The following is a 27,506-nucleotide window of genomic DNA, read 5'->3' on the forward strand; positions in this document are numbered from 1 at the left end:
AGGGCATGCAAGCCATGCATATTTGTATTAATATATTTTATTGTTACATTAATTAATTTTACCCAAAAAGTTAGAACAGGTTATTGGTTGAGGTAGGTCTTAAGTTAATTATTTGAAATAAAAACTTCCAATTGAAACTGTTTTGTGCAAATCATTCCTGATTCACAGAATGTAAAGATTGAACTAGTTGGGGTGAGGAATGAAACCAGGCAGGGTTCTGGTCAAAATGGTTTTAGTTGTCTTCTCTTAAATAACTTACTTTTAAAGAACTGACTGAATAATTCCAAATGCTGTAGCTTTATAGTGTCTCAGCAGGAGACTCTGAAGAACAATAGAAACAGGTTTTTTCATATGGCAGCTTCAGAAAGTGTTGAACACCGCCCGCTGCATCCACCCGATGACCGACACTGTGACACTGGATTCCCCCACCGGTGTCAGTGGAGCACCACACATTGCTACCTGGTCTGTGGGAAACACTGTAGTACACTCTTAACACGTCCGGTTTTACGTCTCGGCCTATCAACGCAATTTAAAAACTAGTATATAGTTTGAAATCCGCACTTTCGCCACAAGTTGAAACGGAGAGTCAGTGAGGCTGCATCTCGCGGCTCCGTCGTCTTAAAGCGGTCACGTGATTTGGACGCGCCGACGCTTCCCATGTTATTTATTAATCTACAGGATGATTAGGCCTGCAATTAAAGAAGTGATTTTATATTTATCAGTTAATTACTGCCATTCAAAATGTGTTTTCATTTACCTTTACAAATGTATCTTTTTAGTCGAATAAATTATATTTGTCAATGTTTTGCATTGTAGTCAATTTATGACATATTTTTGTTCAAACCATTAATGGATCTATCAGGTTTATGTCAGAATATGTGTCCCCCCCAATGTTAAACTCATTCCTACGCCCCTGCCTACATATAACTGGATATACTGGTCTGTGGTCTTCTGCAGGAGCTCCAAATAACGGAACTATATCGCCCAAATCCAACGGCAAATGATATCACGCGACCTAAACGTAGACCATAACGCGCATTGTGGAAGTTGCAGTTTCTAGCATTTGATTGCTCCATATTCCATACTTACAAGTATTTTACGCCATAACTACAACTCCCATAATTCCGTGCGCGGAGGAGCGTGATCTACGCGTGTAGACGGAGAACACGGACCATGGCGTTGTACAGCTCTGAGGGACAGGTTAGCATCTGAACAACACCTCCGGACCGACGCGTCTGACCGCTGCGACCCGCTGCCGGAAACCTCGGCAGGATGGGTTCCCGAATCAAGTAAGAACCTCTACCTGAGACTGTTAGCAGGCTGTTGCTATGGTAGCTTTGTAACTGAGGGTCATAGGCGACAACACACAGCACAGTGTAGGGCCCTGACTTGTTGCGACACAAGCTAAAAACAGTGGTGCTGCTCCACTCAATGGAGCAGAAAAACAAAGCATTTAAAGCATCTATGGTGGTTTTTCAGGTCTTCTAGTCATTCACAAGGTGACGCGCTTTTTGGACAGAGATGTCAAGCAGCGAGTTACTGTAGCAACGTAAACATGTAAACATGGTAACGGGACGGAGATCTTCTTCCAAAACCGGATGCTGGTTCCAGAACCAAAGTGCAGAACAGCAGCTTTATGCTTCCCTCTATTCTCAACCTTGGGGTCGGGACCCCAATTGGGGTCGCAATATGATTTCTGGGGGTCACCAAATCATTTTGGAAGTCAGCCCTGTCTCCACTGTGTTAAAGTGTTTGGTCATTTTGTGTGTTTTTTGGTCCTTTTGTGTGTTTTTTTCATAATTTTGTGTCTTTTTTTGGTCATTTTGTTTCCTTTCTTTGGTCATTTTGTGTCTTTCTTTTTTAGTAATTTTGTGTCGTTTTTTTTGTGTGATTTTGTTTCTTTTTTGGGTAATTTTGTTTCTTTTTTGGGTAATTTTGTGTCTTTTTTGGTAATTTTGTGTCTTTTTGGTCATTTTGTTTCTTTTTTGGGTGATCTGAACTATGCGTGTGAGATTGTGTTCAGTGAGCGGGGGTCGCGGACAACATGCATGTTAAATTGGGGGTCGCGACTCAAAAAGGTTGAGAACTACTGCTCTAACGTTAGCATGATGTTAATATTGTAAGGCTAACACCACTCAATCGTTAGCTTTGGGTAAACTAGGACATTATAGGCCATTGTTGTTGTTTCGTCACCCTGTTAAAATAATCGACTAACTCATTTTTGTCATTCAAGTTTTGCAGGAAACACAAAAAACTTACAAAAAAAAACAAAAAACATATGACATTTATTGATCATTCCACTCAAAAGGATGTAACAAAGGATGGCTACTGGCATTGTAATAACACTGTGTGTAAAATATGTAACTTAAGAGAAATAAATGACTTAGGCAATTTTTTGAACATGCCTTTGTGACTTGAGCAAGATATGGTAACACTTTATTTTATTAATGTTACTTCAAATCATCATCAATCTTCATTAATGTTCATGACACATCCCATGTCATGTTTATGACACGCTCATGTCACTCTTATGTAGACACCTTCAAAATAAAGTGTTACCCAATCTTGCTTAAGTCACAAAAGAATGTTCAAAAAATTGCCTAAGTCACATTTTATTTTGACTTAGGCATAATAGATCCGCTTAAGTCACACACTTGACATAGGCCATTCGTCATGAGGCCGTCGTCTTGAGGTAACGATTTAGGCAAAAAAACCCCAGTTTTGACAAAAAATGACTTAGGCGATTATTTTAACAGTGTGACGTTTTACAGTATTTGTCTGGTACGAGCTAATGTGTTATTGTAATTTAAGGAAATGGTTGTCTCATCTGTTGCATCACAGTATCACTTCATGAGGCTGTGAATAGTTGGCTTCCAGTTGGTTTATTTGTCAAGCTTTGTCTTTAAGCTCATAGGGTGTTGTGCATATATTATGTATACACAGATTTGGTGTTAATAATGTTCAGAAATTATGTGAAATTGCACCTTTTTGTAATCGATAAAGAGTTCCAGATAGAGTTCCAAATATGTGCACCAAGTCTTCTCTCAGGATGTGAGCCCATAGCAGAAAGAAAATGTAATATAAAATCTGCTTTATATCACATTTAAATCTCTGAGACTAAAATGAGCAAAACTCAAGACCAAATTGAGATTCTGTGTATTTTCTCATTTGTCTAAATTTTCAATCCTGAGAAATAAAAACATGGTCAAGTCTCACAATAATCACTGTGTGAGTTAAAAAAGGTGTCTCTTTTCTAGAGTCTCCAACTAAAAAGAAATTTGAGTAGTTTAAGCTCTCAAATGAGTCTCAATACAATTCCTCAATTATGTCACAGCTATCACATACAAATCTTAGTGCCACTTTCTCAAACATACACTCACCGGCCACTTTATTAGGTGCACACACAAGTATTTGACACCCTGAGCACAGAGGTCAGATGTTTCTTGTAGTTGGTCACCAGGTTTCCGCACATTTCGGGAGGGATTTTGGTCCACTCCTCTTTGCCTCCAAACTTTAAGGATATGGAGAGGACCTGTGGCTTGAAGCTTCAGCTTCCTCCAAAGATTTTCTATGCGGTTATTTCTTGAGCCACTCCTTGGTTGCCTTGGCCGATATTTTGGGTCATTGTCGTGCTGGAAGACCATTTAACGACCCATTTTCAGTGTCCTCACCCAAAATTTCTCGTTACATGGCCCCGTCCATCTTCCACTCACTGTTGTGAAGTCGTCCTGTTCCCTTAGCAACAGCCCCAAAGCATAATGTTTCCACCTCCATGTTTGTCGGACGGGATGGTGTTCTTGGGGTCATAGTCAGCATTTCTCTTCCTTCAAACACAGCGAGTCAAGTTAATGCAAAAGAGCTTGATCACATTCTCCCAAGCCTTCTCTGAATTTCCATTTTGAATAATCGAACCAACCATTGTCTCCTTCTCACCAAGCTGCTTGCTGATGGTCTTGTAGACCATTCCAGCCTTGTGCAGTTATAATGTCCCTGATGTCCTTAAACACCTCTTTGGTCTTGCCCATGGTGGAGAGGTTGGAATCTGATTGAATCATTCTGTGGACAGGTGTTTAATATGCTGTGGTGTATATATATATATATATATATATATATATATATATATATATATGATATACCACAGCATATATAATCATTTTATTCTTGAGGTTTTTGAATATTTTATCTGTAATCAATTTTTGGAACATTATATGCTGTATGCTTGCACCTTACTATATTATCAATACATTCTCTATTGCATTTAAAGTGAAGTAGTGAGCATTAGATTTTTGAAGCTTTCTAATTAAAAGGTTGTGTGTTAAAACAGGGTTCTTATTGGTTACTGTAGCCAAAGAAATTAAACTTATCCTTGGGGCTTATGTTCTCAGCCACTAAATCAACCTAGCGATTCACCAAGTGCATAGATCAGTAAGAGGAGAGCTGCCATTAAACGGGCACGGCTAGCGTGGTATCTGTGAGTCTCCTTTCACACACATATATATATATATATACCACAGCATATTCATTAGATAAGAAAACACATCATTTGTGACATGTTTTTCAAATGAAACCTTAATTCCTCACTGTTGATGAAAGCACTTGTATTTTATTAGAAGACATCTTTGCCCATACCAGTATTCCCCTGAAACCAGCAGCTTCAGCATATCTGACAGCTCTGAGTCTGGTGTTTACCACTAAGCAGAGCTATGATGCTAAAAGAACAGCAGCAGGCCACAGGTCACATAATACTTCTGTCAGTACAGATATTATTCTTTTTTAACAATATTTTTTATTAGTTTTCAAGTTTTACAATAAAATCGAACAAACAAAAGTAAATGATAACATACATAAAGAATGCAGAGCAGAACCCAAACCTTCATACACACACCCATTCACACCAGGTAGATTTGCACGAAATTATATATGTATACATACACGCACACACATGCATGCATTGCACACATATGCATATCTAAACAACATGTACATACATATATTCTTATAAACACACCCATATACGTACTTACAAATATTATTTTTAAATTCAAAATAATGCAACTTGAAGATTAAGAAGAAAGGGCTTTTAATGCAGCCAGTATTGTTAAATGAAGACATAACCCCTGAAATTACCATTTGTGTCTCAATTACTAACCTGTTGAACTTGAATTCTTGAGGAAAACTTGCATGTCAAACAACTCATGCAGTATAATAATAAAGTCTTGTTTATCCACTCGTAAACTTTCCTAAACACATGTGCGTTTTCGTATACACTTATTTATATTATGTAATATTTAATGAAATTAAATGATACATTTTCTTCCTCTGTTCCAGGGAGAGCCCCGAGTCCACTTTTGAGGTGTATCTGGAGGTTGCCCACCCAGGCACAAGCAGCTCTGGTAAGTATCTAAAGCCGACCTGGGCATTGGAAATCAATACAACCGCAGTGCTTTTATTTTGAAGGCTATTTACGTACATCTGAGTTACCCGAGTTACCTCTGTACCTTGCCAAAAACACGTATTGCTTTTTGCATAAAGTTAGTAAATTACTGGTTTACTGCATAACATACATGCTCTATATTGTTTTTGTGATTTGAATCCATGTTTAGTAGCATTCCTGTTTGAATGATGGTCGACTCTTTAACTGATAGTTCACAAGGTTTATTTAAAATCATATCTCCATGAACATAAAAGTAAGACATTCCTTGGTCACCTTGTGAATCCACTATAAGAGCTACGAGGGAAAAACATAACAAACATTAGCATTAGCACTAGAGCTAGCAAGCACTTTTACTATAGTTAAGACCACAAATATAGCCACTAATATATATGACAGAAGAAAATAAACTTTAACAAACCTTGTGTCCTGTCAGTCAGCCACTATAGAAGCCTTTTGATACTTTATATCAACTTTATATGAATTACAACACACTCGTTATTATTTACCTTTCTTTTTTCATTTTACCGTTCCACCTGTTATTTCCTGTCTTTATCTTTCAAAATTAAAGCACCCGTTTCACACTGGACGGCACCTTTTCAAAATAAAAGCATCATAACAATGTAAAACTGAAAATTTACAAAAATGAATGTCTGTAAGTATTTGTGTGTAATCTCATCTGCCAGGTTTAGAAATAATTAGTAAAGTAGAAATTACATGCAAGACCTTGTGTCTGTGTAAAGCAAGATTAACATTCAACTTCAAGCGGTGTGGCAAAGCCTAATACCAATAACCTTCACAAATATCACAACAATTACACTAAACAACTCACATTAAACCAAATCATCGATTACAGTTTAAAGTCTTGGACTGGAAGGATGGTTCCTGCTAGAACCCAGTGGTTCTTTGCTGGGTGGTGTTGCAGACTGGTCGCTGCAGTTGCTTGGTGCAAACCCACTCTGGCTCCTGTTGCATGCTGACTGCTGTTGTAGTTAACTTTGTGTTCAGTAATCAAGATCTTGATGCACACAGCAGTCTAGTAAGTGGGTATGTACGGTAGCAGCAGAGCCTCTTATCTTTGGAGAGAGAGCTCAGGAGGAGGGTCTAACCCTGTCCCTGTTTTTCGAAAAGATTGTTGATATGCTAAAGGGCGATAACGTTTTTTTTAAAGTAGTGAACATTTAGTGGCAAGAATGCACGGTGCTGGAGCTGATACTATTCTAGCATGGCAAATAATGGCAGATAAGATCAAGGAATTGCTCTAATCAATATTTTTATTTGCATTACTTGAACATGGTCTCTCATGTCCTGTAAGAGTTTTATAGAGATCCAAGTTGGGGGGGGGGGGGTCGTTGCCTGGTCCCTTTTTATTTTAAATTTAAATGTCCCTATATATATTTTTTTTATTTATTTCATTATTATTATTATTATTATTATTATTATTTTGAATTTGATTGTAATGTACCTTTTAATTTTATCGGACTGCTGTACTTGTTCTGTCTTTAAAAGCAATAAAAAAGTTGTTCACAAAAAAAAAAAAGGTGAACATTTAACTTGCATGACTGATCAGCTGTTTCTGCTCTGCTGGTCAGGACAAGCTCACATGAAAGAACAATTATAAGTTGCACAATTGAATCTTATTCCTGAAGACTTTTAGATATTTGCTGGGTTAGCAACCTCTTGTTTTGCGCAATCTTCTACTGTTGTTGCACAATAACTTCTTCTGCTGCTGTTTACTAATGGATTAGCATCCAGCAATATATTACACTGCCATCGTACGTTAATGCAGCTTATTCAATTTCAAAATTTCGCTTCAACATTCGCTTCAAATTTAATGGAAACATGGCTTGTGCCTGTGTGTGTTGGCGTCAATCTGACAGGTAGTTGAGAATGAAGAGAGATGTGCACATGCAGTTGAGATTATCAGTCCAGTTGCATTTTTTAATAACCAAGATAAGGAAATTATTCTATTGCCATTTTTCTCTCATCGGGAATGGATAAAAATTGTCAAAGCGTCCTTCAACATGCCACATGAAAACACCATCCATGCTTTGATTTACTATCAAAAACTTTAGACATCTTCAAGTGGCATTTTAAAAAATGTTCCCCCTTTAATTCCTGTTGAGTTCTTCAGTCATTTCATGTCTTTCCATTTCTTACAGGGCCAGAAGTGCAAAGGCAGTATCCTGGAGACTACACAGATCAGGTTTGAAAGACAAAATCCTTTCTTTTACCTTTCTGTGCATAGAGACTTTTAAAAAAGGACTAAAAACATTCCTTTTTAGCAAAACCTTTGGTTCCTCCCATCTAGATGGTTTTTAGATTATGTATGTATGTTTTCTGTTTTTAGCTGTTTTTTTCCCCTTTTTTATCCTTTTTATAATTAGAATGTTATGATTTTAACCTGTAGCACTTTGAGATTTCCTGTAATGTAAAGTGCATTACAAATAAAATGTATTATTATTATTATTATTATTATTATTATTATTATATCGCCCCTGTCACAGTCATTCATTAATTTCTCCTCCACCTGTAGTAATTCTTAAATGTGGTACACAGGCTTTACTCTAACTAATGCATGTACTGCTGCTGTGTGCTATTTTTAAGTCAGAGATGGAAACAGGAACCTGGAAATCCAGCTCAGTAAATTTGAATTGGTCATTTTGTCAATGTGTGTCTTCGATCAGTGCCTTCACATTTAATCCATCCAATCAGCCCTTCAAATGTTTTTCACTCCAGCACAATGGAACATTGTTAGTCCATATTGATGATAATATATGTAACTAATGTACTCTATTATCTGTAATCTGGGTCTCACAGGAAACTCTTCACACTGTGCCCAAGTTCTGCTTCCCCTTCAGCGTGGACAGGTACACACACTCACACACACCACCATACTTATATATATGTACTTTTGGGGACACAACATAGACTTTCTGAAGACTTGCCTTAATTCTTTAGATATAAAGGCTGCACAAACATGAACCATGACCACTACTTGCTTAATCCCAAACTTCACTTAAACATAACCAGAACCCAAGATCCCAGAAAAAACAGGAAAGCTGAAACTCTTGTGGACTTATTGGCCCTCATTTATCACTTAAACATAGAATCCAGCGCAGATCTGAGCGTATGCGCAGGCACAGAGTATATAAGCAGCCCAGATCAACTGATCATGGAACAGCTGGGAACAGCCAATAACATGTCACAGAAAGAGGTGGAAAAACAGTTTGTGTGTGCATGGGAAGGACTGGAAACAAAAGTTACAAGCTGTGAACCTGATGGAGATGAGTTAGCGCCATTGATTTCAGGCCTTTTACTGTGCTTTCTCTCCCGAGACATCACTCTTTATCCTCACACCCACAATCTCTGAAACAGCACATACCGATGTCTCTCAATCACTGCCCAAACTGTTAGGATATGCTGTAATAATTCACTTCCATTCCAGAAAATAATGAAAATTTAACATGCAAATTTCTGCTTTAGAAAAATATGAGACAAAGGATGGTTATGTATGAATCATATTTTCTATTTTTCATATTCATATTTCATATTTTCACTTGTTTTTTTTTACTTTAATACCACTGACTATTTTTGAGCTTCAGTTATTCATTTAATAAGGAAATACTACATACATATCAGCTGGACTGACACTGCTTTTTCTTCAGTGGCCGAGCAAATGATATTATCAGTAGGCTGGATAATTACAGATATATGTTCACAATCATGGTGTAGGGTAACTTGGGAGAACTCACAACTACAATGAATTTACTGTAAATTGGCCTAACTGGGCGAGGTAACCCTGCCCTATATTAATTATTCTGTTAAATCTCAACAGGAGCTATCTGAACAGACAGAAAAGGACTCTGCTGCAAGTGAAAACGTAATAATGTTTGGGCTGTGTCTTCATTCTTCAGATTGTTTATAACCATGCACCTTGCTGCAGGACACAGCTGGAACAACTACAGCTTTTGGACCATTTTTTAACAATTCTCAAATGCTTACATTTTGCACCAACTTTATGTAACAAATGGTATGACCCAGACAATTGTTGGAACAATTTATGAGACTTAATTTATTATTATACTATTTATCGTTTTGTTTGCCCAGCCGTGCTGTTTTATTTTTTGTTATTATCTTTTTATTAGGAAATTTCACAACAATTGACAAAGTACAAATGGATTTACAGCTGTTAGTATCAAAATTGTACAGAGCCAAATGTTTTGTATCAATAGCTTCTTGTTCCAAATGTTCATTGTCCATTCCCTTTTTAATAATATGAATATGTAAAGAAAAAACAAAACCAAAGACATACAATTTAACTATCTACATCCAGAGGGGTATGGAGGCAAAAAATAATTATATAATATGAATAAATAAATATAAATGTCTGTAGCAGTTGGGCATCATTCAGTTGTATTCATGTCACCGATATACAGCGGGAGACCCAAAAAAAATAAATAAAGGAAATCAAATTATAAGTTTCTTCAGCTTGTTACCTTTAAAAAATCCGGTCTTAAAGGTCTGATGAACTGCACCCATCTTTCCCAGTGTTTCATAAATATTTCTGCCAGCCGTGCTGTTTTAAACTGCTTTTTATCCAGTTTTCCCCCTATTTATACAGTCTACGTTTTTTGTCCAAGGATTTAGTCACAAACTCTTCAAATCCTATACATTTTCTTTTGTTATTGTTATATTTTGCAGTCCTTTTAAAGGAACACTGTTAAAATTTTTGAAAAAGATTTGGATTCACCCAAATCCTCTGTGTGACAGCCAAGTAAATCTGTAAAGGTAAATAAACCTTTGTATCTCCTGTTATTTGTGTTTATTAATTAGTTTATTACAGATGGCTATAAAATAGGTGGATGTCCTGATCTGATTTCAAAGTATCTGGGCCAACCAAAACGTTTTTTAACTGATCAGTATCAGCTTTTGAGCTATATTGAGTCCAATCCTGTCCTTTGATTTATGTGAGCTGGCACACAGTATTTATTCTGCTCTCCAACTCTTCTCTGTTGTCTCTCCACCACTTTGCTGAGCTTGTGTGTGTATGAGCAGAAGTGGAGCAACGCATTGCCATAGCACTAAAATACAATCCAAATATTTGGATATTGTACTTATTGTCATAAGCGTTACAAAGTGTGTGTATCTGGTAAGGTGTGCCTGAAGTTGTTGAAGTAACTGTTCCTTATTTAAATGTTTTTCCTGAATGTCTTACATTGTAGGAGAAAGTTCATTTCTTTCTTAGCCTCACATTTCCACCAATAACCCCCTTTTCTGTTATCTTCTGGTTGTCTCTCAAAACTTCTCTCCCCCTGCAGTCTGACAGTGAACCAGGTCGGCCAGAACTTCACATTTGTGTTGACTGACATTGACAGCAAACAGAGATTTGGCTTTTGTCGGCTCTCCTCAGGAGCACACACCTGCTACTGCATTCTCAGGTGAGTTTATGTGCGGCTGTGAGAGTGTGTGGGCAGTGACCCTGACTTTCACATGTATTCAGAAGGTAGTCTAGCAGTATCCGTAGGTTACGGTCATTACAGACACTAAGGTGGAAATGCTCATTAAAAAGCTGCTAAACTGTTTGCTTTAGTGCCAAATAGAAAAATTCTGGGTAAGGAGAGCATTTAGCCTACTTTTGGTGTGATCTGGCCATCAGTTCTATGAATGTATTGTTATGTATTGAAAGTATTTAAAGAAAATGGTAAAATCAATTTTAATTGCATTAGAACAAGGATTTAAAATCAGCAGGATGAATTGTAAAAAAGTTTACAGTTCCAGCATTCTTTAGTGTCAGTTTAGCATTGACTGTATTTTGCAAAAGTATAGCCACTGCAGCATAAAGATTAAATAATAGGATAGGAGGATAGGTCTGGATTTACAGGGATGGCCTTTGTGTGTCTATTCTTGCATAGATTTTATCCACAGCAACAGTGGACAGTGTGTAAGAATAATAATAATAAAACATTCATACATGAGGCCCAATGTTTATTACTAGAAAAAATTGACACACAGTGCAAGCATCATCTCAAATAAACTTGTTTTTTTTTCTGTTTTGTTTTTGTCTCCTCAGCTACCTTCCCTGGTTCGAAGTCTTTTACAAGCTCCTTAATATCGTTGCAGATTACACCATCAAAGGGCAGGTAGGTCTTGACAGTTGACTCTTCGTGTTATGGGGACATTGTGATGTATCTGATTTTCTAACCTTAGTCAGATTTGTTGACCCGTCTCTTCACTGGAAGTATGAGCTCAAATCATTATTTTGCTTTTGAGTTGAATTAATTATTATTATTTTTTTCCAGATTTTTCACATCATACAACAGCATGTTGATGTCTCTTAACTAGCTGTACACCTGAGATATTTCATGTGTAGCTTTTTTTTTTTTTTAAACTATTTTTTATGAAGTCATTCATTTTACAGTATACTTAGAAAGAAATAAAGAAAAAGAACAAAAAAGAAAAGGCACAGATGGAAAAATATACATACATTGTGTTGTTTTTTTGTCATTTTGTATCTTTTTTTGTAATTTTGTGTCTTTTCTGGTCACTTTGTGTGTTTTTTGGTCATTTTGTTTCCTTTTTTTGGTAATTTTGTCTCTTTTTGGTATTTTTTTTCTTTTATATGTATTATTACTTCATATGTAGCTTTGCAGTAAATATTCTGTGCTGTCTTCTAACTAACTCATTTGACTTTAGAGTTATATTTCTGTTTATGGCATGACATTTTTTTAAATGGTCATTTTTTTAAAATGGTTTGTGGATTTAAATGTTATTGAATGTTTCAGGAAAGCCAATGGCACGAGTTCCTGGTGTCACTACATACACTCCCCATACCTGAGCCTGGAGTACCTGTTCATCTTGGTGTGGTGAGTCTGACTTTGCTGTGTCACATCACATCTATTCACATCTTGTTGAATTCCCCTTTTTAAATAAGAAACTTCAGTTTAAAATACTACCACTGCAGGATTACTACACTTGGTATTTTGAGGGATCAGTTTTGGTTTCAACATTTGGAGTAACACATATCTACAGTTGCAAGAAAAAGTATGTGAACCCTCTGAAATGACCTGGTTTTCTGCATTAATTTGTCATTAAATGTGATCTGATCTGCATCTAAGTCTAAGTATAGATGAGCACTAACCTAATATATTTTAATAATACATTTCCCCTCAATGATAGTAAGTGGTCCAGGCCCTGAGGCAGTAAGCAGCCCCATATCATGATGCTCCTCCATCATACTTCACTGTTGGGATGATGTTCTTTTTTTGGAAAGCAGGGCCCTTTTTACTCCATTCCTATTGCTGCATGTTCTTCATGAACATTTCCACCATAGTTTCATCAGTCCACTAAACATTTTCCCAGTAGTGTTGTGGAGTGTCAAGGTGCTCTTTGGCAAACTTCAGGCATGCAGTGATGTTTTTTTGGAAAGCAGCGACCTCCTCCGTGGTGTCCTCCGTCGAGTTTATATCAGGGCGTGACATTTAAGCCACCACATTTATCAATGCCCGAAATTCTCACACTGTGATTGGCGAGATTTGGAAGTTTCATGAATCACACGTGAACTCTGTCGTAAAATGATTTATACGCTTGGATCTGCTCTGGTTTCCACGTTTGATTGATAAATGAGGGCCAATATACTTGGCACATGGTCCTTTGTTCCGACCTTCACCTCAAAATGTCTTAAGGTCGAACAAAGACCAACCCCCTCTTGCTGCCATCTTTGTTGTAGCCTCCTTTGTCTATAATTGTATTTTGAGAACTCAGGCAGCCATCTTGCCTTTTTTTGGCACCACTTTTACACACACACACACACACACACACACACACACAAACACCTGTTAATAGTATGTTTCTGTCAGATATAGTGTGTATTGTTAACTTTGCTGTTCTTGAGAATAAATGCTTTTTGGAATATACATACTGTCCATTTAATGTTATACATGAATGAGTGATGCCAACCTCTTCTACGAAGAAACCTCCAAATTCCTTCAACCTAAATACTTAATATTAACATGGTTATTTTGGTTACAATTATTAAGTTAATTATTAAGAGTTTGAAATATATTTGATAGTTTACAAATTTTATGAGACTCATTTGGTTAACTTGGCTAAATATTTCAAAGATTATCTTACAGAGTGGTGCGCCATCCAGAGGTGATTTGGAGTAAATCAAGTCATATTGTTTATGTAATTATTAATTATTTTTCATAATTATTAATAACTTCCTATAGCCATCTTAATTCATTTTTGAGGTAGTGCTTAGGTTTGAGGCATATTAAACTCCAACAATTACTTTTCCTGAGGCAATTTTACATCTATGAGTTGCTTTCTAGCAGTTCAAATCAAAAGTCCTGTGCTACTTTAATGTTGGGTGAGACAAATGCACATATTCTAAATGTTTAAAGATTATGATGCATCACCACATGTCTGTGGCAGATGAGGGGAAAAAGGAGTTGATTCCATGTTATTTTCACAATCTCTTTGCATTGTGTTAATTTCTCTGTACCACAATAGATAAGACTAGCATTGACCCTCTTGTTTTCTGTTTTCTCCAGCATTCCTTCTTCACTGTGCCTGACATAAGGGAACTCCCCAGCATACCTGAGAATGTGAGTGTTGATATGTACTTGTGCTTAAAGTAATCCCAGTCGAACCTCCCTAACATTTGGCTAAGAACAAACTCGCTAGTAAGGCAATTTGATTAATTTCTGTGAGTTACAGGGCAGGTAAATTCAGTGTAATAATAATCAGTGAGATGTTCATGCACACAAAGGTAGGAATCAAACCAGAATGCCTAACAACTAGGGATGTAACGATGCATCAAGAGACAGTTAAAAATCAATATAAGTGTGACATTTTAAGTCTGTTGAGATGAAAAATTAAGGTAACACTTTACAATAACCATCTAAGTGATGTTTATAGATGGTTTATAAACCAATTATTAACCAATTACAAAATTCTATACATATTTTAATCTTTAAATGTTTTCAAACAATTTCTTAAAGGTATAAGAATTATTTTGTAATCATCAACATACTTAATATGGTGTTAAAAATGTTCAAATGAGTGCAAAACTATTAATAAACTAATAATTATAATGTAATTGTTTGTTTATGGTAAAGTAACTATCAACTTACATTAATATACCATCTATTTGGCATTTATAAATTATAGTTCAACATTAATACATTTTCTATTTACCATTCTAAATGGCCTATATACGGTTTATAAATGATGATTAAACATTAATAAACTATCTGTTTACCATTTATAAATGGTTATTTACAATCTATAAATGATGGTTATTGTAAAGTGTTACCAAAATGAATTGTGATACCCTTTTTCAACAGCAGAGGGCTTAATCCACTTTTGTTTTACTTGTTCGACGGCATACGTCACTTTACTATACGGTTATAGAGACAGAGCGCATTGCAGCTCCGCCATCACTGGAGGGGAAACAATAATTAATCTCCGTTGACTTACAACCATAGACTGTATAAAACAGAATAAAAGCTTCTGTGTGGTGAAATGCACTTCGAACAAGTTAAAGAACCAGAACTAGTTTTTACAAGCTGACAAACCGAATTTTTTTATTTTTTTTAGAGATATTAGTATAACATAGCTAACATTACCTTACCAACAAATGCATAACATTAGCTTGCTAACATATAGCTATTATTAGCTTGCTATCAGCCAACAGGGGACATTGTGGATGTGAGATCTCAGCTGCTGAGAATGATGATTTGCTGATTCCTGAAAAAAAAAATCCAAACTAGGAACACATTCAAGCCTTCGTTTGTTTATTTTAAGAGATTTTTTTTTTTTTAATTATTCATTTAGTTATTTTAATGTGGAATTTGGAAAATCAAAATTTGTTTTTATTTAACATAAAATAAAATTTGAGTTGCAATTTAAAGTAGAGATATGTGTTATTTTGCAGTTCACCCTACCTCAGAGAAATAAAAAAAAACGATTCTCTTTCATTTTTTAAAGATAAAAGAAAATATATTTGCAAGTTTTTTATATATTTGTTATAGGTTTGTCAATCTATCAAAAATAAAATATTAAACTTGCGACCAATCACAAATTAATCAGACATTTTTTATCTGTTCTATGAGAACTTGTCACTTGTCAGTTGCTATAGCTACTAGATACTAAGTTTTATGACTTGAACCAAGGTTTATAGCATTGACCACAATGAATCATGGTCTTTACCCTCACAACTAACTTTCCTTTTTGTTTTTCTCTTGTTGTGTTTGACCCTTGCAGAGAAACCTAACAGAGTACTTTGTAGCAGTAGATGTCAATAACATGCTTCATCTGTACGCTAGTATGCTTTTTGAACGCCGAATCCTCATCTGCTGTAGCAAACTAAGCACTGTAAGTAGAGTCCACTTCCTGTTTCTTCTCTTTTCTACAGCTCTGCACTTTTTGGTTTCTTAAATCCCTCAGTAATGAGTAGCTCTGTTATAATCTCTATTTCACAAAACCACAGCATTTATCCGGTGACCTCTCTGAAAAAGACTTTTCTTTTAAAATGTTAATTTGATACCTTAGTATGAAATGTTGCTGTTTGGAGGTGTTAGAGTTTGAGGTGTTTTTATTATCCAGACTTTTAATGTACAATATGAAACAATTCCAGTATCAGTTAACCCATGCTAGACAGTCCATCTGTTATTATAATATTGTGCTGGCCACTATAAAGTGGACTTGGTGATAGTCTACCATAAAGAGTTCTCTATGTTAGAAAGATGTATAGATGTCTCCTCCTGCATATCAGTGCGGTAAAATGTACAATGTTCTCTAGATCAGCTGTTCTCAACCTTGGGGTCGGGACCCCAATTGGGGTCGCGAGATGATTTCTGGGGGTCGCCAAATCATTTTGGAAGTCAGCTCTGTCTCCACTGTGTTAAAGTGTTCATGTTTTAATGTGTTTTAGTCTTTTTGGTCACTTAATGTTTCTTTTTGGTCATTTTGTGTTGTTTTTTTTGTCATTTTGTGTCTTTTTTTTGTCATTTTGTGTCTTTTTTTGGTCAATTTGTGTCTTTTTTGGTCATTTTGTTTCTTTTTTTGGTCATTTTGTGTCCTTTTTTTGTCATTTTGTGTCTTTTTTTGGTCAATTTGTGTCTTTTTTGGTCATTTTGTTTCCTTTTTTTGGTCATTTTGTGACTTTCTTTGGTATTTTTTTTCTTTTTTCGGTTATTTTGTGTCTTTTGTGGTCATTTTGTGTCTTTTTTGGTCATTTTGTTTCTTTTTTGGGTGATCTGAACTGTGCGTGAGAGTTTCTGTTCAGTGAGCGGGGGTCGCGGACAACATGCATGTTAAATTGGGGGTCGCGACTCAAAAAGGTTGAGAACTACTGCTCTAGATGGCTAGAAAAATAGCCTGAAATTTACTAGGTTTTCTGCATCAGGTCGCCTGCCTTTCCTATGTTCCATTTCTGATGTAGATGTGCACAGAAATACTTTTCTTTCTTGCTTTTTTGCCTTCTAATATCCTAAGGACAATTATGTGTACCTTAAAGCAGCTAAAGCTGAGACAACACCAATGGAACGGTCAGTTGAGGGAGGGAAAAACACAATGTTGGGTATCTTTAGAATCTCTTAAACCAATGCTAAAATGGCCCAAAAAATGTGTTTTATGTTTTGCTAATTAAGCACTTACAAAGGAAAATATATATTTTCTCTCGCTGGCATAGGCTGGACATAGTTTGGCATCATCATGTTTGATATAATTGGAATGAATTCTGTAGACACATGTATCAATCTTAATAGCATACAAACAATACATTTTATTATATGTACACTACTGGTCAAAAGTTTTAGAACACACCAACTTTTCCAGAATTGAAATGAAAATGATGCAGTTTAATGTCTCAGTGTACTCTGAAACTAATGCACATTTGCAAAATTTAAAATTCTTTATTGAGCATGATAGTGTTTTGAAAGTAAAAAAAAAAATTCAAAATCACATTTAATGTTGGACTAAAGGACTAAAAAAAGACACAAAAAGACCAAAAAAGACACAAAATGACAAAAAAGACACCAAAAGACACAAAATGACTAAAAAAAGACAAAAAATGACTTACAAAGACATGAAAAGAATTCAAAAATGGACAAAATAGCCCAAGACTCCATAGAGTTAAGTTGTTAACCCATTTCTTGTTCCCTGAAAAAGGCCTACTTGTATAATTCTGAAATGTACATTATTTTTCAGTTTTGGTTAAGCTTACCTTTTTTTATTTACCTCTGGCAGTTCACCACTTACCTTTGTACCCTTTCAAGCTGTTCATTTGACTTGAACTGCTTGAATTTCAATAAAAAACTGGAAAAATTGGGGTGTTCTAAAACTTTTGACCGGTAGTGTATATATTATAATATTTTGTGTATTTTATTCCTCAATTTCTTTTAAACTGTCAGCTGTTTGAATAGGTACACATATACAGCAGCAGATGTGACATCACATATTATGTCTGTGTCCACAGTTAACTGCTTGTGTCCATGGGTCTACAGCCATGTTATATCCAATGCACTGGCAACATGTTTACATTCCTGTCCTGCCTCAACATCTATTAGACTACTGCTGGTGAGTATGCTGACTGCAAACTTAATGTATTTTAGTTTACTTTGATTTGAAGGTTTTATATTCAAATTTAGGTTACGATGCACTGCAGTTTTTACCATTCAAATTATTAATCACTGTTTCCTCAATAATCGATAGCGCGGGTGTGGCCATGAATGTCTCATGTTTTGATGATATAAAACTTCTTTATTGCAAATATTTGAAAAAATGTTTTTGGGGAACTCCATACTTATGAAAAAGTTGATCAAAACTGAGAAGAGTACCTTCAAAATAAAGGTCCGAAACGGTCCCAATTCCTTTCTCTGCCCATAATTTGAACCCCCATCCAATCCACCAGGCCTGAATTGTCTGTTGCCCCAGATAGGAGTAAATTGTGCCAAAATTCTGAGGAATATAAATACTGCTTTATGGGCAAATCTGACACTGATTTTTGTTCAATATTTACCCAAGCAGGTGGTGTGGATGAAGAAAAATAGTACATTGCAGAACTTAATTGGGTAGCCCAATAATACCATTTCAGGTTTGGGACCCGAAGTCCTCCCCTTTCATAGGGTAAAAATAATAACTTGAGCCGTAGTCTACCCTTTCTATTGTTCCAAATGAACTGGCCAAATATATTATCAATTTTATTATGGAAGTCACTTGGTAATGGAAGCGGGAGTGCTTGGAAAAGATATATAAATTTGGGTATAATAGACATTTTAATAAGGTTAATGCGACCAATCATTGATATCGGCAAATTAGACCACCGGTCCAACTTTTCTGTCACTTCGTCTTCGATGCACTGTAGTTAAAAAACAAACAATAACAGTAACTCTCAAATAGTGGCGCTAACTGCAGACAGAAGCAGGCCTTTATTTCTGTTATTCCTGTTTCTGTTACTTTGTCATATTTTAGTAAGTTGTTTTTCTTATTTGTTTTCCTGCTACATTTGACTGCGAGGACAAAGTCAACATGCTTTACCCATCTTTGCCTGATTCTTGATAAATTCAAATAATTGTGTGCATTGTTAAGCAAATTATATAAAACTACTGTTTTACATAAAAAGTCTTCCAGCAGCTCAAAGGGTAGGCTTTTATTCACAGTGTCTGCAGCTCTTAAAAGCACAATATTTATTTTCCAGGGGGGAAAAACCCTTAGAAGGTACTAAATAGTCTTATAAAACCAAATTTCTCATGCATGATGATAGTTAAGGGCTACACGTGGTGTAGTGGTTAGCACTCTCGCCTCACAGCTAGAGGGTCTGGACAGCACATCTTCTCCTTGACAGTAACATGTGCAGGACTGCACCATCTGTGGTTGACAAATAAAGCCCCCACCTTTCTTCTTGCCACTAGCTTTAGCATCTCTGTCTGATCTTATGAGAGTGAAGCCAGGTAGATTCACATCAAGTTTTGGATTTTTCATTAGTTTTAGTTTTAATTTCGTTGTGAATTTTTGTTTTCAAATTCAGTTAGTATTAGTTAGTTTTTAGAGTGAGTTTTCTAGTTTTAGTTTAGTTTTTATTTTTTGAAAATGCTTAGTTTTAGTTAAGTTTTTATTAGTTTTAGTGTTAGTTTTAGTTTTTTTGTAATGGGCTATGTGTTGGGTGCATGATTCAAAGTGGTCATAATAAATTTTGCCTTTATTTCCTTTGGTTTATCATCTCAGCCCCAATAAGGTTATTAACTGTTTTGAATTTTGGTTGGAGTGTAGACATCCAAGTCTCAGTAAACATATTTACCATGTGTTGCTTGTTCAAATAGAAACACTGAATTATGAATGAAAAAAGTTGACAAAAACGAAAACTAAGTACATTTTCGCAATAATTTTAGATAGTTTTAGTTAGTTTTGTAACCACGCAATACAGTTTCAGTTAATTATCGTTTTTTTTAAAAACTTTTTTATTTTTATTTCAGTTAACGAAAATGTTTTTTCAATTCTAGTTTTCGTTATTTCGTTAGTTTTCGTTAACTATAATAACCTTGATCCACATTGGAATCTCAGATGTTTTGATTCAACCACGTTTCCGTAAAACACAAGACTACACTCACGGTATACTTTCTGAGTCTTCACCAATATCTCCAGTTCATCAGTCTTGTTGGGCAGAGAGTTGACTTGAATTCCCCACGATGACTGATGGCAGAAAAGGCTTATATCTCCATTTCTGAGAGAAAAAACCTCTTCAACTCAGCTGGAATAGAGTGATGGTGTCCTCCAGATTTGCTCCGTTTCAATGAAAAAAGCTCCTCTCTTGAATAAACTCTTCTCTCTGCAGAAGTATCCATCAAAAATATGATGAAAATACATAAAAATTCAGTAAAATTTAGTAAAATTACAGAGCTAATGGACATTGCTGCTACTTGTTGAAGCAATAACAAACAAAAACAACTCCACAGACAACACTCAGTGCTCCTTAGTTGTTGTAATCTAAACATTCATTCATTATCCTTAACCGCTTATCATTATTATGCTTATTATGCACTTGGGTCCCAGCTGACACTGGGTGAGAGGCGGGTTCACCCTGGACAGATCTCTATACTGTCGCAAGGCTGACACATAGAGACAGACATAATCTAAACAGGTAGAGAGTAATTGATTGGCAGCTTTATGTTCAGATTTTGGGAGTGATCACACAGATCCAGGAGGTCTGAGGAACAATTTGAAGAACACTGTACGACCAGGATGTTTTAAATGCCAGACAAAGCATGACAAGATTACTATTAATATTATTTTATCCCTGTTATTACCTCAGGAATAAATGTATGAAACTGCCTCTTTTTTTCAGTGCCCCAATGCCCTACCTCATTGGAGTACATTCCAGCCTGATGGAAGTAAGTATCTATAACTGGCACATACACTAACCAGCCACTTTATTAGGTTAAATTATTATGTTTTCAACTACTCATTAACTCAAGTATCTAATCAGCCAATCACATTGCAGCAACTCAACACATTTAGGCATATATTCATGGTCAAGAAGACATGCTGAAGTTCAAATCGAGCATCATAATTGGGCAGAAAGATGATTTTGTAACTTTGAACACGGCATGGTTGTTGCCATGTGAGCCTTGTTGATGCCAGCAGTTAGAGAAGATTGGCTAGACTGGTTTGAGAGGATAGAAAGCCAACAGAAACTCAAAAAGCACTCGTTACAACCAAGGTATGCAGAAGAGCACAACACATCAAACCTTGAAGCAGATGGGCTACAGCAGATGGCCACACCGGCCTCTTTATTACGTACACACTTCACCTAATAACATGTAGATACCAGATAATTCAGAGAAATTGCAGTGAACTTTTTACACTTCTTTATTTAGCACTGAAAGGTTTTTCATGGTGGAGAATCAACCTGTATTATAAGAGTGAGCATGTGTTTTCAGTTGACTCTGTTCCTGTTGTAGAAAGTGCGAGGGATGGCTCTGGATGATGTTGTGGTCCTGAATGTGGATACGAACACCCTGGAAACACCCTATGATGACCTTCAAAGCCTACCCAATGATGTGGTGAGGACCTGCTACACAGTTCATAATGTGTTTCAGTTATTAAATATGGATGTTAACGTTCACAGATAAAATTGTGTTCTAATTGATTGATTGTCTTTATTTCGAACATGCAGGCAATAAAAAAAACAAGTTTAAATATTAATAGATGAATAAATAAAAAACAAAACAAAGTAAAAAAACAGAAAAAAAAACAGACACTTTCTGCAAGCTCGACCTACCCCTTAACGGGTCAGTATATACATATATGAATAATCGATATAGTCACATACAAATATTATAAATAATTATATATATACATATACTATAACAATTAATTTTACATTTTGAATACCTATACATGTATATTGTAAATTACTATATATATATAAATATTATAAACATAAATACAATTACCATGTATATTACAAAATTAGTCTACATATGTCCATGTTACAGAGGCTTTTCTACATTTCTGTACTTTGTAAAGATGATGTCTTTATATTTGTTTTTAAACTAAGTACTATGACTTCATGTCCCACAGGTCTCAGCTCTAAAGAGTCGTCTGAGGAAGGTTTCAACAACTACTGGTGACGATGTGGCGCGAGCCTTCCTCAGGAGTCAGGTGGCTCTGTTCGGCAGCTACAGGAACGCTCTGCAGATTGAGTCGGTCAGTACATAATAAAGACTGGGAGGAACACAGAGAGTGATAGATATGATAACTGTGATTGATCCTTTCCAAGGTTATTATAGTTAACGAAAACTAACGAAATAACGAAAACTAGAATTGAAAAAAGATTTTTGTTAACTGAAATAAAAATAAAAACTAGAGTTTTTAAAAAAACGATAACTAACTGAAACTGTATTGCGTGGTTACAAAACTAATTAAAACTAACTAAAATTATAGTGAAAATGTCCTTAGTTTTTGTCAACTTTTTTCATTTATAATTCAGTATTTCTATTTGAACATGCAACACATGGTGAATATGTTTACTGAGACTGGGATGTCTGCACTAGAACCAAAATTCAAAACACCCAGAACTGTAAGAGTTAATAACCTTATTGGGGCTGAGATGGATAAAATGGCAAAATTTATTATGACCTCTTTGAATCTGGCACCCAACACATAGCCCATTACAAAAAAACTAAAACTAACACTAAAACTAATAAAAACTAACCTAAAACTAAGCATTTTCAAAAAATAAAAACTAAACTAAAACTAGAAAACTCACTCTAAAAACTAACTAAAACTAAATGAATTTGAAAACAAAAATTCACAACGAAATTAAAACTAAAACTAATGAAAAATCCAAAACTATTATAACCTTGATCCTTTCATGTGAATTTGGGTTTGATGGCACAACAAGTCACATGGGTTTGCCAATCCTTCAGTTTTTCATGAGGTAAAAGATCAGAGCTCTTATTTATCATGAAGTGACTTTAGAGTTTTTGATGATAAAATTTGACTATGAGGGAAAACCCTACATCAATTCCTCTTGACTGAAGTAGGAAACACATGACCGATCCATTTTGTGTAGTGGATTAAAATGACACCAAATTACATGGGAATGTGTACAGATACTGATGAAAAAAACCTGATTAACAAAGACAGGTGATAACATGTAATATCTGTTATTTCTGACCTGGGCTTCAGGTTTTGTGGAGCCACGTAAGGCAAAGAACTTGCTTCGTAGTGCACCCCTCTAGGTTACTGTGCACTAAACAGAAAATCTTGAATCTGTTTGTGTTCGAGCTGTACAGTATTGTGAAAGCTGGTGTGCTTTTTGACATTTTTAGGGAGAGCCAATAACATTTAATGAGGAAACCTTTGTGAGCCATCGTTCCAGTTCCATGAGACAGTTCCTCCAGAATGCCATACAGCTGCAGCTCTTCAAACAGGTGCACACACACACACACACACACACACACACACACACAAACACTTGCTTTGGTCACTTTTGGTGGCTTTTCATGGACTTAAATTAGGAAACACACACATATATGTTTTTATTTCACCCCTCCTCTCACACAATAAAATCCATGTTGTGGTTCTACCTGCAGTTCATTGATGGCCGGTTGGACTTGTTGAACTCAGGAGAGGGTTTCAGTGACATCTTTGAGGAGGAGATCAACATGGGCGAATATGCAGGTGAATCTGTAGTGATGTGTTTGTTTGTCACCTATCAAACGTGTCTGTGGACATGGAAGCATGCAGCGTGCCTTTATATATCCATTTGAAAGAGGAAGACATGGGGAGACGTGATAAGTGTGCTTCTATGTTTGGCACAAAAGCTAACAGACCATGCAATGACCAGCCACGTTTTTCTTTGTTCTATACATTGTCTTTTCTGTTGCTATCGCTGGCTACAGTAAATACAAGTCAAAAGTCTCATTCTTAAGCAGTTCTCACAGCACTCACGTTTATCAGTGTTGGGAACAGCCATCCACATGTCCTATGGCCGGACAGTATCATATCCAGCAGAGAGATCAGATGATTTCAAAAAATATTTTTGTAACAGAATGACCTTGCAGACAAAAAATAAATTCTGAGCTGTAACTGAAAAACACAAACTAGGCAATTAATGCATTCTTTTGTATATGCATTAATTGCCTAGTTTGTCTCTTATCTTCTTCTAAGGTCAATAGTACTGACTCAGTGGCACACCAGTAAAATGCTGTAGTTGTTTTCCATCAGATTCCAGACAGTATTTTTTGTCCTTTTTAGCATCCCTGATATTTGATGTTGACTTTTTATTGTTTTATTGTCCACAGGCAGTGACAAGACCTACCACCAGTGGCTGTTCACTGTGAAGGTGAGCTAGTCTAAATACTTCCACCCACACTGACCTAACATTCATTTTTGCAGCAAAATTATAGATTGCTTTCTTTGACCTTTTCCACCACCCCCTCCAGGTCAAATCTTCCTGCTTGCTCATAGTTTGACCAATGATTATGTATCCTGAGTTGACTAATAATGGCTAAATTTAAATGCGGCCAATATTTATCCACAGCATATTTCTCTCGAGGTGAAATGTGTTTCTGATTTTCTGTAACCTCTTGACCTTTCTTCCAGTACCACTATCATCTCAGCATCTCACACAACCTGGAGATTTTAGTTACTCATGGCTTATGGATTAATTTTGTGAGGAACGTTAAAGGTCTATACTCATTGGGTAGTGGGTCATTTTCTTGGTGACTTTGCAGGCGGGTGCAAAGTAACAAGCAAAATGGATTTACTCTGAACAGTCACCGCCCTTTACCATATTCATGCTTTCTAGAGAGTAAGGCCTTTTCAATTTTATGACTACAATTTATTTATTCATGGTTTCATTGGATTCATTGTTTGATAGGGACAGATAGAATATAACTCCAAAGTTGGGACGCAGTGTTAAATGTAAATAAAAACAGCATGTGATGATTTGCAAATCTCATAACCCCATATTTTATTCATAATAAAACATAAACAACAAATCAGATGTTGAAACTGAGACATTTTACCATTTCATGGAAAATATTTGCTCATTTTGAATTTAATGGCAGCAAAACATCTCAAAAAAGTTGCTTTACAACAATGCATCATCAACATCTTGAGGTTTTTCTGACCACTTTTGAAGGTTATCTGATTGACCAGCTTAGAGCAGGACTTCACAGAGGACAGCTATTACCTCCTGTTACCAGCAGGGGTGGAGAGTGATGTGTAGCTAGATTAACCAGGATTTAGTAGCTCTCTTAAAAGGGAAGTAGCAAATTTCAAGTGATCAGGGGCAAATTCCAGAAATTGTCACAGAAAACAGGGTGTCCAAATTATGTTTTGATGAACCTTACAAATGCCACTTAGAGCTGCTGTGAGAGGTCTGCTAAATATCTGTAATTTACTGATGTATTTGCAGAAAGGCTGAGGAGAAGAATGAGAGAAAAAAGAAAAGTCCATAGTCTTTACTTGCCAACACAGGGGTAACCACACAGGTACAGTTTAGGCAAATCTACCAAAACGCTGTTCTTTAACACAGTTTTAGAATAGGAAAGAAAGTCAGTGTGCTGGAGGGAAAACACAAGAAAACAAGACCATACAGAGCAGACATCTATTCAAAGCACTCCCCTCAAAAGCAATGGGCAGATGGAAATCAAGTTTCTTGACTTACTGAGAGTACATTAAACTACTGTCAACATCAGAGTCCACTGTAACTAGATGACTGAGAAACAAAGAGAGAGTGATTAGAGTAGCTTGTGGGAGAGAAGGAGAGAAAGTTAGAGATGGAGTTGTACAGCTCACCAGCACCCAGCATAGGGAGGCGACGGGACGACCCCCCCCCCCCCCCCCCCCCCGGCAGATGGCACTTTTGTTCTTCGAAGCAACATACAATATATATACTTTATTTACATTCCAGGTGATCTGAGTGACTCAGTGATGTGTCTTGTCACTAACAAATGCTGTGTCAATGTTTTCTAATAGAAAGGAGGCGGGGCTATCTTCAACACAGTGAAGACCAAGGCAAACCCAGCCATGAAGACCGTTTACAAGTTTGTAAGCACTTCTCTGGCTTCAGTTATAAATAAAAAATTTAAACCGTTGGTGGGAAATTAGAATGGCAATGATTTGGCTTTGTTTATGTGTATTTGACAGGCTAAGGATCATGCAAAAATGCGTATCAAGGAAGTCAAGAGCAGACTGAAGCAAAAGGTATGTGGCCCGACACTGCTGACAGACCATTCTATATTTTTTTCTTGATCTTGTAAATGCTGTTACACTGGTGTGTAAATAAGAGTTTTAATATTTAATGGAATTTTTTAAGTGGGGTTCTTTGAGTTCTATACCAGTTTGTTAGCTGAAGTCGACAGAGAGAAGAAGCCAGTAGGAGTGCTCCCTCCCTCTGCAAAAGTTCTTCTTCTATATACTCTGCAATATTGAAGTATCCTATTGTTTCCACAGTGAACAGGATTATGTTCTTGTCATAGTCACTCCTTTTTATTATTTTGTATTTATTGTCTCTTCCACAAACCATTAAAGGCGGACCCAGACAACTATTCTGCAGCATAATTTAATGTGCAGCCAAGTTGTGTTTATGGATAATAATACACAGGTTTTAAGGTTTAGAAAATGTAGTAAGAAATTAAAGGGCTGTCTGACAGCATGGTGAAGTGGTGAAAATGTTCTATACACTACCGGTCAAAAGTTTTAGAACACACCAACTTTTCCAGAATTTAATTGAAAATTATGCAGTTTAATGTCTCAGTGTACTCTGAAATTAATGCACATTTGCAACATTTAAAATTCTTTATTGAGCATGATAGTGTTTTGAAAGTAAAAAAAAAAGATTCAAAATCACATTTTATGTTGGACTAAAGGACTAAAAAAAGACACAGAATGACCAAAAAAAGACACAAAATGACTTACAAAGACATAAAAAGAATTAAAAAATGGAAAAAATAGCCCAAGGCTCCATAGAGTTAAGTTGTTAACCCATTTCTTGTTCCCTGAAAAAGGCCTACTTGTATAATTCTGAAATGTACATTATTTTTCAGTTTTGGTTAACCTTACCTTTTTTATTTACCTCTGGCAGTTCACCACTTACCTTTGTACCCTTTCAAGCTGTTCATTTGACTTGAACTGCTTGAATTTCAATAAAAAACTGGAAAAATTGGGGTGTTCTAAAACTTTTGACCGGTAGTGTACCATAACTACCTTAATTGAACACCACCACCCCCGCCATGGCATGCGGTCGCTTCACCTTCCTGTGTCACCTTTTTGCAGGAACAGGCAGAAAACGGCTTCTCCACAGCAGGGTCAGCGGTCATTGATGACAACACAGCAGGGTTCACTTCCTCCACCAGTGTGGTCAGCAGAGAGGGGCCGATGAGAACCTTGGATGACCACAGGCCGATTACTGTGCACTTTGGACAGGTGAGTAGAAATGAGGCAGTGGAGGGACGTGGTGTGGAGAAAAAGAGAGTTTATAAGGAATTTCACAATGCTGCAATATATAAAGGATGTGGTTGAAGATAGTTAAATGATAAAATAATGAAGATGACAA

General features: G+C 36.2%; 1 protein-coding gene across 3 annotated transcripts in view; it reads left to right on the top strand.

The window, feature by feature from the left end:
* Positions 1 to 1,051: 1,051 nt before the first annotated feature.
* Positions 1,052 to 27,506, top strand: part of LOC131992660 (DENN domain-containing protein 1A-like) — a 34,606-nt gene continuing 8,151 nt past the window's right edge. The window contains exons 1-19 of one of the 3 annotated variants that reach the window (XM_059358297.1): positions 1,052 to 1,289; positions 5,329 to 5,393; positions 7,594 to 7,637; positions 8,252 to 8,301; positions 10,753 to 10,872; positions 11,505 to 11,574; positions 12,217 to 12,297; positions 13,987 to 14,040; positions 15,701 to 15,811; positions 17,916 to 18,016; positions 20,781 to 20,826; positions 21,397 to 21,498; positions 22,019 to 22,144; positions 23,272 to 23,373; positions 23,536 to 23,623; positions 24,247 to 24,287; positions 25,928 to 25,999; positions 26,099 to 26,155; positions 27,227 to 27,376. In XM_059358297.1, the coding sequence (XP_059214280.1) occupies positions 1,273 to 1,289; positions 5,329 to 5,393; positions 7,594 to 7,637; positions 8,252 to 8,301; positions 10,753 to 10,872; positions 11,505 to 11,574; positions 12,217 to 12,297; positions 13,987 to 14,040; positions 15,701 to 15,811; positions 17,916 to 18,016; positions 20,781 to 20,826; positions 21,397 to 21,498; positions 22,019 to 22,144; positions 23,272 to 23,373; positions 23,536 to 23,623; positions 24,247 to 24,287; positions 25,928 to 25,999; positions 26,099 to 26,155; positions 27,227 to 27,376 (1,497 nt within the window). In that variant the 5' untranslated portion in view covers positions 1,052 to 1,272. The remainder of the gene's footprint in view (positions 1,290 to 5,328; positions 5,394 to 7,593; positions 7,638 to 8,251; positions 8,302 to 10,752; positions 10,873 to 11,504; positions 11,575 to 12,216; positions 12,298 to 13,986; positions 14,041 to 15,700; positions 15,812 to 17,915; positions 18,017 to 20,780; positions 20,827 to 21,396; positions 21,499 to 22,018; positions 22,145 to 23,271; positions 23,374 to 23,535; positions 23,624 to 24,246; positions 24,288 to 25,927; positions 26,000 to 26,098; positions 26,156 to 27,226; positions 27,377 to 27,506) is intronic. The other 2 variants (XM_059358296.1, XM_059358298.1) reach the window with 2 other exon arrangements.

The sequence above is a fragment of the Centropristis striata genome, chromosome 19 (genome assembly GCF_030273125.1).
Source record: "Centropristis striata isolate RG_2023a ecotype Rhode Island chromosome 19, C.striata_1.0, whole genome shotgun sequence".
In the NCBI taxonomy this organism is placed as follows: domain Eukaryota; kingdom Metazoa; phylum Chordata; class Actinopteri; order Perciformes; family Serranidae; genus Centropristis; species Centropristis striata.